Source organism: Podarcis muralis, chromosome 5 (genome assembly GCF_964188315.1).
Source record: "Podarcis muralis chromosome 5, rPodMur119.hap1.1, whole genome shotgun sequence".
Lineage (NCBI taxonomy): Eukaryota > Metazoa > Chordata > Lepidosauria > Squamata > Lacertidae > Podarcis > Podarcis muralis.
The window spans coordinates 52,864,555-52,877,197 of NC_135659.1; the positions used below are offsets into that span (position 1 = coordinate 52,864,555).

The window sequence follows — 12,643 nt, forward strand, 5'->3', positions numbered from 1 at the left end:
AGATATGGCAAGAAGTCCGCCCCCCCCCCCTCGCCCAATAATCTTTATTAGCTTTCCGGTTGCATGCTCCACATACGCATAATGTGTTCCATTTGACATTTATACTTGCTCCTAAGCGCTGACTTTCCTCCTTCCTTCTTCTGATTTTTTATATCACATATAATTTTATCGCATTATTTTCATCCATTTTGTATATTGTTATTCATTTTCCATATTTGTCCATAGTATATCCATAAACAAATAAATCCTCCTGTTTATACAATTCTTGTCGTCTGTCTGTATTCATTTACAACTACTGTTATATTAATCTCCTTATACATTTTGCTTCTTATTATTTACATTATCCATCACTTTCCTTAATCTTTCCCGTTATGAGGTTTATTTCCAATTCTACTGGTTTCACTATTTCATCTTATTTTTCCTAGTTTTTTTAAAAGAGGGACCAGGTCTCCTGCACCATCTGACTGGAAGGCGTATACAGGCAACAACCATTTTGCACGTATTCAAAGCATGCATGCATCACTGTGAGCCCGGAGGCGGCAGGAAAAGGAGGCAGAATAGGGCAAGGGCGGGGGCATAACAGGGCAGGCTTAGACGTGCTCTGCCATCATGCACAATGACCCTGAATGCAACCCCCACGCAAACTGGGGGTTGCCTATATATAAGTGTATATACTTATACATATTATTATGTTGTGTCATACATATATGTAAAAAATGTATATACTGTTGTTTGTAAGGAAAATACCGTCAAAGTGGTTTACAAAGCCAGAAGTGTAGACTGTGGTAATTCAGAAGAAAGGCACACATAGCCTGCATTGCCCAGAGGCGCTCTTGGTTAACGCACTTTGGCTATTCTGGAGACAAGAAGCACTGAGCCCCAGTCATGCCCTTCCCCCGGAGAAATGTGCAAAAGTTTCAGGCCTAAGTTGACTTACCTCCTGTCAGCATCAGGAAGGACATTTCAATCTGCTGACACTTTGGCAATAGCTTCATGAGGTCAAACTGGAATGGAATTTCATGTACCCGGGAGCCGCTTCCAGCACCACAACCTACGGCAAAAAGTAGGAGTATAATCTCGGTCAAGCCACAGAAACAGCCCCATCTCAAAATGCCCAGAAAGCACATGCTAGGAGAATCACCTTCGGCAGTAGTGGGCCTTGGATCACATGCTGGGAAGACCCAGTCCTTGTTCTGGCACAGCTGGCTGATATACTCAAAGGCAAGCATGGTATGGATGCACATTAGATCTCGAGGGTAAAGCTGGAAGAGGGATCTGAAGTAAGACGCAGGGCTTGGCAACACAAAGACTTTACCATTTCAGAAATACCACTCCGTTAAGACACAGAGATGCCAAGGATAAACTTGGACCAGGTATACAAATCTTGTCCATATATACTCCAATGGGAGTAAAATTCATGTTCAGATAATTATTTGATGAGAAAAATCCTAGTGGGGAAAAAGCAACTCCTCCCCAAGGAGAAGCAAGTAGCGTCTTCACAACAAACAATAATGGTGGCTGGAGAGAGCATCATGACAGAGGCTCCTCACCTATAAAGCATTTTGACAGCCCCCATTCTGGCCCCCCAAGACCAAAAGCCAGGAAATACCAGCTGTCAGTCATGGTCCCTGCAAGGTAATGGTCCCAGAGGCTGCCTTCCCTTTCCCTCACCACCAAAGGAACATACCGCTTTGGGAATTTTCTGGTAAGGCAGGCCATGTAAGTGCCGCCAGCTGTCTGACGCACTATTCACACAGCCACTTTGTGGCTCCACCCAGCACTCTGTAACAAGGTTCAGCTCCATGTCCACCTCAATAGCTTCCACCTCTGTATCGTTGTCATCATCTGTGGAGAAACTGGAGAGCAAGTGAAACATTGTAAGCATGGCTTGGGCATCAGTGAGTGCTCCTCACACTTCCTTGGCTTCTGCTTATTATTTGCCTGAATCCCCAAAGTATTGAATTGTCCAGGGACTAGTCTTTCCCATCATCTGATGAGCATACCTGGCCAGGCCACTGCGCATAAGCAAAGTCATCGTTTAGCCTGTCTTGTGACGCTACTAGCCACAACGGCCGTGATCTGCTTCCAGTGCCAGACACGGTATGTCACTGAGTACCAGCTGTGGAGAACCACAAGTGGGGTGAGCACTACTGCCCTTGTATGCCTTCCCATAGGCATCTGGTTGGTCACTGTAAGAACAGGATGGCCTTTAGCCTGATCCTTCAGAGCTCTTAGGTTCTTAAGGGGCATAAATGGGCCTTGGGCCTTTGTGGAAAGGAAACTAGGCTGAACTAGGTTGTGCGAAGGGCTGACAAAGTTTTTCTTCCTAGGTAGCCGAAAGGGAGCTATACACCCAGATGGAATAATCTTTAACGTTAAGGATAGATGCATGGAGTCTACATTTCTCAAAATGCCTCATCGAGGTAAATGCCTCACAAGTTTCCCAGCTCTCTCTGGATCCTAGACTAAAGGGACCCCTGACCATTAGGTCTAGTCGTGACCGACTCTGGGGTTGCGGCGCTCATCTCGCTTTATTGGCCGAGGGAGTCGGCGTGCTGCTTCCAGGTCATGTGGCCAGCATGACTAAGCCGCTTCTGGTGAACCAGAGCAGCACATGGAAACGCCATTTACCTTCCCGCCAGAGCGGTACCTATTTATCTACTTGCACTTTGACATGCTTTTGAACTGCTAGGTTGGCAGGAGCAGGGACCGAGCAATGGGAGCTCACCCCGTTGCGGGGATTCGAACCGCCAACCTTCTGATTGGCAAGTCCTGTGCTCTGTGGTTTAACCCAGTGCCACCCGCGTCCCAGATCCTAGACTAGGCACCCACAAAAAGGAGGCCACTTCCACATTCTTTGGCTTGGCATCAGGGCCATGAAAACAAGTAAGCCTCAAATATTTTTAAAGCCTCCGTAGCCTTGGAGTGATGAGGTATTAATACAAGAAATACCACACCAAGGGAACACTCAGTGGTTTGACACATCCGCTTTGTACTTGTTGTGCAGCTGTTATGCATTCCTCTTAGTCTGTTCAGCTGACTTCCACCCCCACATTTTTGCTGAACAACTATAAGGCATTGAGTGCTGTGCAAAGGGAAACTGGGGCAAGCTAATCAACTTCCAGTTACGACAGAACCAGTGATTCTTTCCCCTGGTTCTTTACATGTACTTTGGAGAACTCTGGGTTCTGGACAAGCACTGCCAATAAAGGCCCTGGAAGAACTGGCTTCCAGCCCAGATAGACTGGGGCAGTGTTCACACATACATACAGTACTTATTTTGGGGAGCACAATCTGGGGTGCCAGCAAGGCACTTAGCAGAGAAAGACTTTGAGCTCTCACAACGTGATGCTTGCAACCTGTCTGGGTAGGAAGGACACCCAGGCACTCCCAACCAGAAGCCCCCTTGTCGCTGTAAGCAGCGGCAGACCAGAAGCAAGGGTTAATGTTTGATATTTGGCAGTTTAATCCACAACCCCGACGTTTCCTGGGGACCCTCCAGCTGCACCCAGAAGTCCCTGTTCCTGCAAGCTTCCTGTAGTGGCAGGACTTCTTGCATGACCCCAGGGTTGGCGATCCCTTACCCTCACCTGTCTTTGGTTGAAGTGGAATGTGGAGGGAACAGCACGTATTGGACAATGCAGCTGTGCTTCTCACTGCCGCTCTCTCTTGAGGAGTCACTCTGTGGAAGAACAATCTACGTGAGCCTATCCTGCTGCTGCATCACCTCTCTCCTAAGGCACGTCTGAGGCTTGGAGAGAAGCAGCCAAGCAGTACAACATCTGGCCCAGCCCGCACACACTCTGGGCTCAATGTTTCTTTTGGTGTTGGCTTTCCATGGAGGAGGGGGCTAGACAGAACAGAACTGGGAGGATGTTCATCAGGCAAATCTTATCCTGCCCCTCCCTGGGCTGTAACATTGGGAAACTTCTCATTCCCTTCCTCAGAGGCCATGGGAGGAGCATCAGCTGGATGCCATTTCCACCTGCTGACCTTCTTTATTATGGGTGGACTAGCCTTTTGGGGGCTGAGGGCCATGGCATCATAGCCCACAGAAGCAGTCCATGTTTTTAATGACAAATTAAAGCACCAAATTGAAGCACCATGAAAAATATCGGGGTGGGCGGTGGGCCAGATGTGGCCTGCAGGTCACAAGGCAGGCACCCTTGTAAACAGGACCATCAGGAAAACTCCTGAGAGAATGGCACACAAAATAGGTTTTGACATGTCAGGGTCAGGGAGTTAACACAGGTGCATTAGGCCTGGCCACAGGTGTCTCTGCATCCGCCCCATGCCACCCACAGATTGAGATCAGCCCTTACTGGGAGCACGATGATGTGGCAACACTGGAGGCAAGAGGAAGGGTATCAAACCAAAGGGGAAGAGCAAACGGTGTTTACCTTCATGGGCAACTCCAGCACCATACTGATAATTCCATCGCCGCTGGACGCAAAGTGAAAGCCCTCGGACAGACGAACCCTGCACATCCCAGAGGAAAACTATGGCAGGTTACCAGGTTCTTACAACACCCTCACCCTCACACTCTAACACTTCATAGTCTCTCTCAAAATAATGCAACCCCCCCCCCCATCATCAAGAGCTCAGTCACACCCATCTATCTGACACTGACAGAAATAACCTAAGTGTGACAACTATCCTTCACCTCCGCAGCTCTTTGGGTGGGCTCAGATTCAGGCTTTGCAATGAAATGGTCACTTACTCTGTGAGAGTGGACAGCAGTTGCGCCACGGCTGTGATGGGCACTGTGGGTACCAGCCCCGACTGCACACACCAGATCCAGCGCTGGTGGTAGAAGTAGCGAGACAAGGAAGCCAGGGTGGAGGAAGCTGTGCGGTTGGCCACCATGGTGAGAGGGCCGGACATGGGGGGATTCTCCAGAGGCAGGAGGCATGGAACACGATAGTCAGAGGGCAACTTCTCATATCTAGGAAGTGGAGAGAGGAAGTGAACAGGACTACAGCTGGGAGGCTGTCGCGTTCATACTGGCCCCATGGAGAACACTTTTGAGACGCCAGTGAGTCATCTCTACGCCTTCTCAGCCTGAGGCCCACCACACAAGCCCACCCCAGTGTGCAGAAAAAAAGGCATGTGTACACAATGGCAAAGACATCACAAAAGAACACACCATATATTAAGAGAATTTCCTGCAGGCACAAAACTTCCTTTTTAATTAATTTCCATTTTAATTTATGTAGGCTTATTGGAGGGGCATATAATCAGCAGTGCTTCTTAAATTCCACAAAGAATTGGAGTTTTTTAAAAAGTAAAAACAAATTAAAAACCACAGATTGCATAACACAGGAGAGGGCAGGCAGGGATAATAGGACTGTGGAACCTGTAGGAAAAGGATTGGCAAATATGGGAAAGCAGAAGTGGTGGGTTTTTTTGAGGAAGGATTGAAAACAAGCCCAGAAGCCTAATCCGATGAGCCTTTCATGCTCAACTTCCATTAAACATTTCAGCTTTCCCACCAAAAATTAATTGTGGGGGGGGGGGAATCTTTTTAAAGTGAAAAGATTCCCAGAATTACAAAGCATACTCTGCTTTGTTTACCACACCTGCCTGCAACCTTTGCAGCCCCTAAGCAGGAAGGGTGTCAAATTCCCACAGCCCAAGCCGGTTAGTCGCCCTCTCTCATAATGTTAAAGAATCCAGGGCTCTCCACCAAGCCTGAAGGGCGAGAGATTCAGTACCTTTACACACAACTGACAATTAAGTTACATAATCTGCTGCCCCATAATGTGGGACTGGCCACAAAATTGGTTGGCTTCAAAAGATGGTTAATTAATGGGGGATAACAGCTATTTAGTACTAAACCACAGGATCAGAGGCAGCATGCCTCTGCATAGCGGCGGCTGGGCCACAACAGTGAGAGAGCACTGATGTCCTCATACCCTGCTTGTGCTTTTCCCTGTAGGCGCTAGCTTGCTGACCTAGACCAACAAGTAGTTAACATGTCGTCCTCCAGAGGTTTTGGACTACAACTCCAATGACTCCTGACCATTGGGCATACTGACTGAGGGAAGGGGTGATGGGAGCTGTAGCCCCAAACACCAGGTTAGCTACCCCTGAAGGCTTTTGGGGTCCAGTCCAACTTCTGATACTTACAACCTCCACAGTGGCCAAATCATATGCCAGGGTCTGCCTGTTCCAGGCCTACTGAAGCTCTAAGGTACCAAATGTTCTGCATGTCCTGTCCCCGTTACCTAATCAGGAGCTTCTCCAGAGGCTTGTGCAGCACAATAAGGCAAGGCCTGTCTGAGAGGGCTGGCTGGGCCCCAGGCACAGGAGGAGATTTTGATGGGGAGCTGCTGCCCAGGGCCTTCCGCTTCACTTTTGGCGTTGCCTCTTTGCTCTGGACTCTGTGGGGGAAGCGCAGCTGAAGGATACGATCTCTTAATTCTTCTACTATCTGTTGGGAGAAAAGTATATGGGCACAAACACTGGAGCAGAACGTTTGGCTGCCCCTTACATACGAACAGCTGCTGTTGTGGAACCTGAATCCCTCATAGCTCCTTGGACCCTGCTGTTCTCTCTGTAGAAGCTGCAACTCTGGCTCCAAAATCCCCCAGGCATACTGGTCTGTCTTTGTCAGCAATGTTACCTGATGTCCCAAAAACTAAGACATCAGCCCCACGAGGGAATTCCCCATGGAAGCCTCCTTACTTAAAGCAGCCCAGAAAGAGACTACAGCCTGCCTTTTAGATGTCCATCAAGACCTGGATCAGTTCCAGAAATACCATATGCCTAGGCAATTTTAGACAAGTTTGCTGCATTACTGGAGGAGAGTGGGAGGGATGGGCCCTCCAGCTAGCTTTGCCCACCAACTGCAATATTATTTAGGCCTAGAAACAAGGCTTCTAGTCTATGAAGCCCAAGGAGGACTTCAGATGCTGTTGAATGTACAGGAGAACATACTGCTGCTTGGTAGTGCTGAAGGCTTTTACTTACCCCCAAAATACCCACTGAACCGATTCTTGCTGTGTAAATGCAGTTTTGCTAAATGCTTACTATGACCTGAGGAAATCCAGTACTCACTTTGTTCCTGATCTTAGCAAGTGTCCCAATGGGGAACCCCAGACGAAGGACCATGCATGGAGCTTTGGAAATGATCCGCACCACATAGAATGAAAAAGGAGGCTGATCCTCAGAACTGCAGAATTGAGAACGACAAACAGCAGGTGGAAGAAGCATCAACACAAGAACTGACAACTTTTTCTACCTTAACCCCCAATCTAAGGTGCGGACCTTATACAACGTCTCATCCCCAGCTCTTTATTAAGTGCCTTACCTGCGCATGAGCTTGACGTAGGAGTAGCCTTCCACAAGCACAAAGCTACTCCAGTCACGCAGCAAGGAAGTCAGCGCCGAGTGCGAGATGCGGCACTGAATAGTGCTGTAGCGGCCATTGTTGCCTGGGGTGTGCAAATGCTTTGGGACTGGCCTGGGAAGTACATCAAAGGGTTACTACTCATGGTCCAGGATAGACTGCTGGTTCCTCATCCTTCTACTCTTGGGCAAAACACACATGTGAGAGCTCTCCCTCAGCCATTTGGATGCTATCGGTAAGAACAAGCAAAACCACAGGCTAAGCCACTTAGCAAGATTTGCACTGTGGCTGGGGTACTTCAGCTATCTCTATGCATGCTCCCCCAACCATGAGACACCCAGCAACCCAGCGTGCACATACATGTCATGCTCCAAGAGGATTACGATGCGGTGCATGTGCAGCCACCTCTGCCAGAAGTTGGCATCCATAGACAGAATGGGCTTCCAATAGGCTGCAAACTGCGAGTGGCAGGAGTCCGAGCTGCTGTGCTGCAACGACAGTACCTAAAAGGGAGGAAAATAGTACTCTGTTGGTGCCTTTGCCTTTGGTTCTACGGTGGAGTGCAGCACATTCTGCCCCCCAAAGCCATCGTGCTAGGTGGTTAAGCACAAGGTTGGTCAAATTATGCCATTCCCCTGAAACAGTTCAAAATCATCTTCATCAGAAGTTACAGACACCAAGGACAAACTCACAAATTGCTGCCATCGCTGTGCCTGGGTGCCATAATGAAACTACCTCCCTCTCCTCCCCCCAAATCTGCCCTAAGGGTTCCTCCAACTCTCTGGAGCAGATCTGGGGAGGGCATATGTGCAGAGAGGAGAGGTGGAAGCCGTATTCAGTTAACTGTAATCCTTGTGCTGATGGAAATAGTAGAATACCACCCAAAATTTCCTACTGAGAGAATATCTAGCACCCCATTTGTTTTTAACCAGCAACGAAAAGAGCAGCTCTGACTGTTCACCTAAGACAGACCACATGAGAGCCTGACATTATATATGCAATGGTCAAAATGAACTGCAACAAGCTAGATTGTCAATGCATGGTGCAGGAAATCAACAAGTGTACTTACTCAAAGAAAATGCTACATATAAACAGAAGAATAAGTGCTAAGAATGGGCTGCGAGGTAAAACCTATAGGGGAAGCTGGAAGAGAGGGCATGTGGAGACAGATGGCTAGCATTAATATGAGAGATGAACAACGGCTCAGAAACTCAAGACAGCTGCCTTGGGGCCTCAAGAAGATCAAATAAAGATTAGCTTGTACTGCTTAATCAGGACGCCTTTACTCCTCTGTGGTCTTGGCATCCTGACTGAACTTGTTTTTGGCCATTACATTGGGGCAGATCAAAAGGGGCTTGTGCCTCAGAGACAGATGTCTGACCTGATCTATGGGGTTCTTAATTTGACAGAGATTAATCAACACCAAGAGACATAGGTGGTGTTAGTCTCCTAAGTTGCGTTCAAGGAAATGGATATAGTAGCCCTTTCAGCTGACTAAGTTAACTTTGGAACTCTGTTTTTGAATCACAAGTGGCAATGAGGGGGAGCAGCCTGGATTCTCCTTTCTTCTACCTCTGCAGAGCCACTCAACAGGAATGCCCCCTTTCGCCCTTGCTGTTTATGGAAACTCTGACTAATTTTAACATGCAACAATAACAACGTGGAAGGCCTAGGTGTAAATGGCAGAGAGCATGTACTCAGCCTGTTTGCTGACAATAGCCTCCTTTTTCTGAAAGATCCGATCAAAGTCTGACCTGAGATCCAAACAGTCTTGGACCCCTTTCACTCTGCAACTGGTCTTGAAGTGAACTGTGGTAAGTATGTTATGTTATGTATAGGCATACCACTAGCTGATCAACTACAAAGCACTTGCAGTTTTACTTTGCAGCCCAGGTGCTTAAAGTATCTGGGGACAGTGATCATCTAACTGCTTCAGCAACTCAAAAGGAAAAATTATTACTCACTAGTGAAAGATGTCAAAACCGACTTACACAGATGGAGCTCTCAATCTCACCTAGTTAGAGAGAATCTCAGCGGTAAAAGCATCTTTGTTACCTTGATTCTTGTTCTTATTCCACATGCTCCCCCCATCTGGTTGGATGATGGAGTGATTAGACAATGGCAAAAGTTGCTTAATGGCTTTATTAAGGGAAGACAGAGGCCCCTAGTGAGCAAAATCATTACGTATCAAACAAGGAATGGGGTGGAAGGGGGATCCCAAACCTTCAGTTTTATTATGAATCATGCCAGCTCCGATCTAGGAGTGCAAATATCCAGAGTGTGGGGTCAGGTGGGATTACTATGAGGAATTATAACAAATACAGAGTAAGCCATCTGTGTCAGCAATGAAAGCATTGGGTTGACTGGGTTTAAACTATTTTGATATGATTCTTGATCAATCCACCCCTCTGCATCCCTGTTCCATTTCTCTTTCTTCACAAGTCACGTACACAGCCCAGTTGCTTCGCCAGGCAGGCTCCTGGGTCATCACTTCCGGGTCAGAGGAGCACTGGAAATAGCGTTTGCGCACACGTAGGAGGCCCCTGCGCATGCACACAAGCTGTTTCCAGTGCTCCTCCGACCCGGAAGTGGGTCCCCGCACCGCACCGGTAACAGGGGGGGGGGTCGCCACGGGCTGGATAAACGAGGGTTTCAGGCCTTATCCGGCCCCCAGGCCAGATGTTGGTGACCCTTGGTCTACTGCTTGCAACCTACTGTTGCATACGAAGCAATGACTCTATATAGTCAAGAACCTACACACACACACACACACACACCATCTTTAATTGATGGTCTTAAAAAATACACATCTATACAGGTTGACTTGGGATAACTCAGAAGGGAATACCTAAGAAACAGTATGACTTTAGACACAGTAGAACAGAACGGGTTCATGCAGTACCCTACCAAAGAGATACAACATAATTGAAATACAAAGCTGCAGAATATCATCCACCCCTGAAAGTAGGATGAACAAAATACCCATACTTCCCTCTCCCCCTCGACATGCAAATCAGCATAAGGAAGCCAACTCTAAGAGCTCGGCAGGCAGGCAGGCAGCTATATTAGATATAAGAGCTGTGCCTCTATTATCTCAGTCAAGGATCAGAGACAGCAAACAACATACCGGTGTTGTGGATCCTGGAGGAATGTAGAAGAGAGGCACTCCATTTCTAGTGCTTTCAGGGATTGTGAAGTGTTCTGGCACACTGTCAAACGACTGTAGGTGAACCAGCATCTGATCTGTTTGGTTGATGCTGAAAAGACAACATAACCCCCACCAGTGACATTTACATTACACCAGTGCATTGTCAATGCTGATCTACCAGAGACAATTACCATATCCTACTCATACTTTCCTTACAAGCAGCGACAACTCTTTTGCTCATGTAGTGAAATTGTCTTCTGTGCCCAGCCACTGTCCAGCACCAGAGATGGAAAACAATACCGTATTTTTCGCCGTATAGGGCGCACTGGCCCATAGGGCGCACCTCGTTTTTTGGTGGGAAATAAATAAATAAAAATTATTTTTTCCTCCCCTAGCCGCGGGGCTTGGGCGGGGGAACCCCGAGCTTCCCCCGACCCCAGCCCCCAGAACAGGCTGCTATCCGCAAGCCTTGCAAGCCCGGCGGCAACTCCCGTAGGGCTTGCTTGTGGACATCTGCGCGAAGCACGGGGCGCCCTCCGGAGGGCACCCCGTGCTTCGGGCTGCAGGCTGCTGCCCGCAAGCCTTGCGAGCCCGCGGGAACTCCCGCTGGGCTTGCAAGGCTTGTGGATAGCTTCCTGAAGCCTGGAGAGCGAGAGGGGTCGGTGCGCACCGACGCCTCTCGCTCTCCAGGCTTTAGCAAAAGCCTGCATTCGCCTCATAGGACGCACACACATTTCCTCTTCATTTTTGGAGGGGGAAAAGTGCGTCCTATAGGGCGAAAAATACGGTATGTTTAAGAGCAGCAGTAGAAGCACTGCTCCTTAAGAGTGAATACACAGCTTCAAAGAAGAAGAAGATGCATACTGCCCATGATGCCTTTGGGAAGGAAATATGGAGGCCCACCACCCCAGTAAAGGGGCAGGCGCTAGCAGACTTACCTTTGCAAAGTGTTCCAGAAGCGGCGTATCACAGTTGTGCGGTACAGGCTGGTGATAGGTTTCCGCATGGTGCAGCTGATGTCGTGCAAAATGTCATAGCTGCCCTCCATAGTCACTTCCACCCATGTACTACGTTTCGAAGGGTCCAAGGGCCATGGGGCCACTGCCAAGTATTCAATTCTCATATTGTGCTTCCACAACAGAACTAACTTCACTTCTAGATGAGTGCCACCTATAAGCATGCAGTAAGATTGGGAGAAACGGGTTATAGTCAGCATCCCATCTTGCCCCACCCCCACTGCACTACACCTTGAGATGGATGTACATGCATCATTGCTTGAAGAGGCACAGATTCAGGACCTTTAACAGAGCCGACTAAGATCAGGAACACACAATTAAAGTGCTTTTCCGTGAAAGATAACATGGTCAATAATTTTACTTGGCTCATTCACCCCAGATGATAGCAACTATCTCGTTTTTAGACCCCATGGACCATGCACCACATAGGAAGAGTATAATATTTATTATTTCAACAGACTAACAATCCCAGTGCATTTGAGACAAATTGCATGTTTCTGACTCTAACACAGAAACATCCACTTATCTGCTGTGCATGCTTGAATTTCTTATTCATGCAGCTACATTTGGCAGCAAGTATTCCCTTGAAGAATACTTGGCCTCACAGCACAAAATGTGCTGGGACTCTGGAAAAAGAAGTTTCTATGCACTGTGTGGCCTCCGTTGCATCAGGTTTCTGGTCTCTTTTCTAGCTTTCTACTTTTTATTCACACACTAACAGCCCAAAAAGCTCCATTGTGTCCATATACATAATATATTAGTCAGAATATGGCATGGCACAAGATTTGATGATGAAAAACTCAGCTCCTTGCCCCCTTTCCCTTTTCTTTTAAAAAAGATATTTTTAGCTTCTATGGAGACAAGATCTTTTTCTTAACAGAACCCTCCCCCCCAAAAAAAACAACCTAGAAAATGGGATTAAGAAAGGGATAGTGAATCTGCAGCCACCCAGATGTTGTTCTAATACAACTCCTATCACCCTTGACCACTGGGGTTGATGGGATCTGGAATCTACAGTCATCTTTAGGGCCACAGGTTCCCACAGCAGCTTTAAGCTGAGTACAATGTGGGAGGGATGGGGAGAAGATATATATACTGTTCCATCATGCTTACAAGCTTTTGCTTGTT

The 12,643-nt window shown here is 47.7% G+C and overlaps 1 protein-coding gene across 7 annotated transcripts in view; it reads right to left on the reverse strand.

Moving 5' to 3' along the window:
• Nucleotides 1–12,643, reverse strand: part of SZT2 (SZT2 subunit of KICSTOR complex) — a 76,641-nt gene that overhangs the window by 43,784 nt on the left and 20,214 nt on the right. For all 7 annotated transcript variants that reach the window (XM_077928815.1, XM_028733761.2, XM_077928813.1 and 4 more), the window contains exons 10-21: nucleotides 11,438–11,669; nucleotides 10,479–10,608; nucleotides 7,712–7,854; nucleotides 7,313–7,465; nucleotides 7,060–7,174; nucleotides 6,228–6,433; nucleotides 4,721–4,945; nucleotides 4,401–4,479; nucleotides 3,591–3,682; nucleotides 1,688–1,856; nucleotides 1,142–1,262; nucleotides 938–1,051 (exon numbers count right to left, since the gene is read on the reverse strand). In XM_077928815.1, coding sequence (XP_077784941.1) covers nucleotides 938–1,051; nucleotides 1,142–1,262; nucleotides 1,688–1,856; nucleotides 3,591–3,682; nucleotides 4,401–4,479; nucleotides 4,721–4,945; nucleotides 6,228–6,433; nucleotides 7,060–7,174; nucleotides 7,313–7,465; nucleotides 7,712–7,854; nucleotides 10,479–10,608; nucleotides 11,438–11,669 — 1,779 coding nt within the window. The remainder of the gene's footprint in view (nucleotides 1–937; nucleotides 1,052–1,141; nucleotides 1,263–1,687; nucleotides 1,857–3,590; nucleotides 3,683–4,400; nucleotides 4,480–4,720; nucleotides 4,946–6,227; nucleotides 6,434–7,059; nucleotides 7,175–7,312; nucleotides 7,466–7,711; nucleotides 7,855–10,478; nucleotides 10,609–11,437; nucleotides 11,670–12,643) is intronic.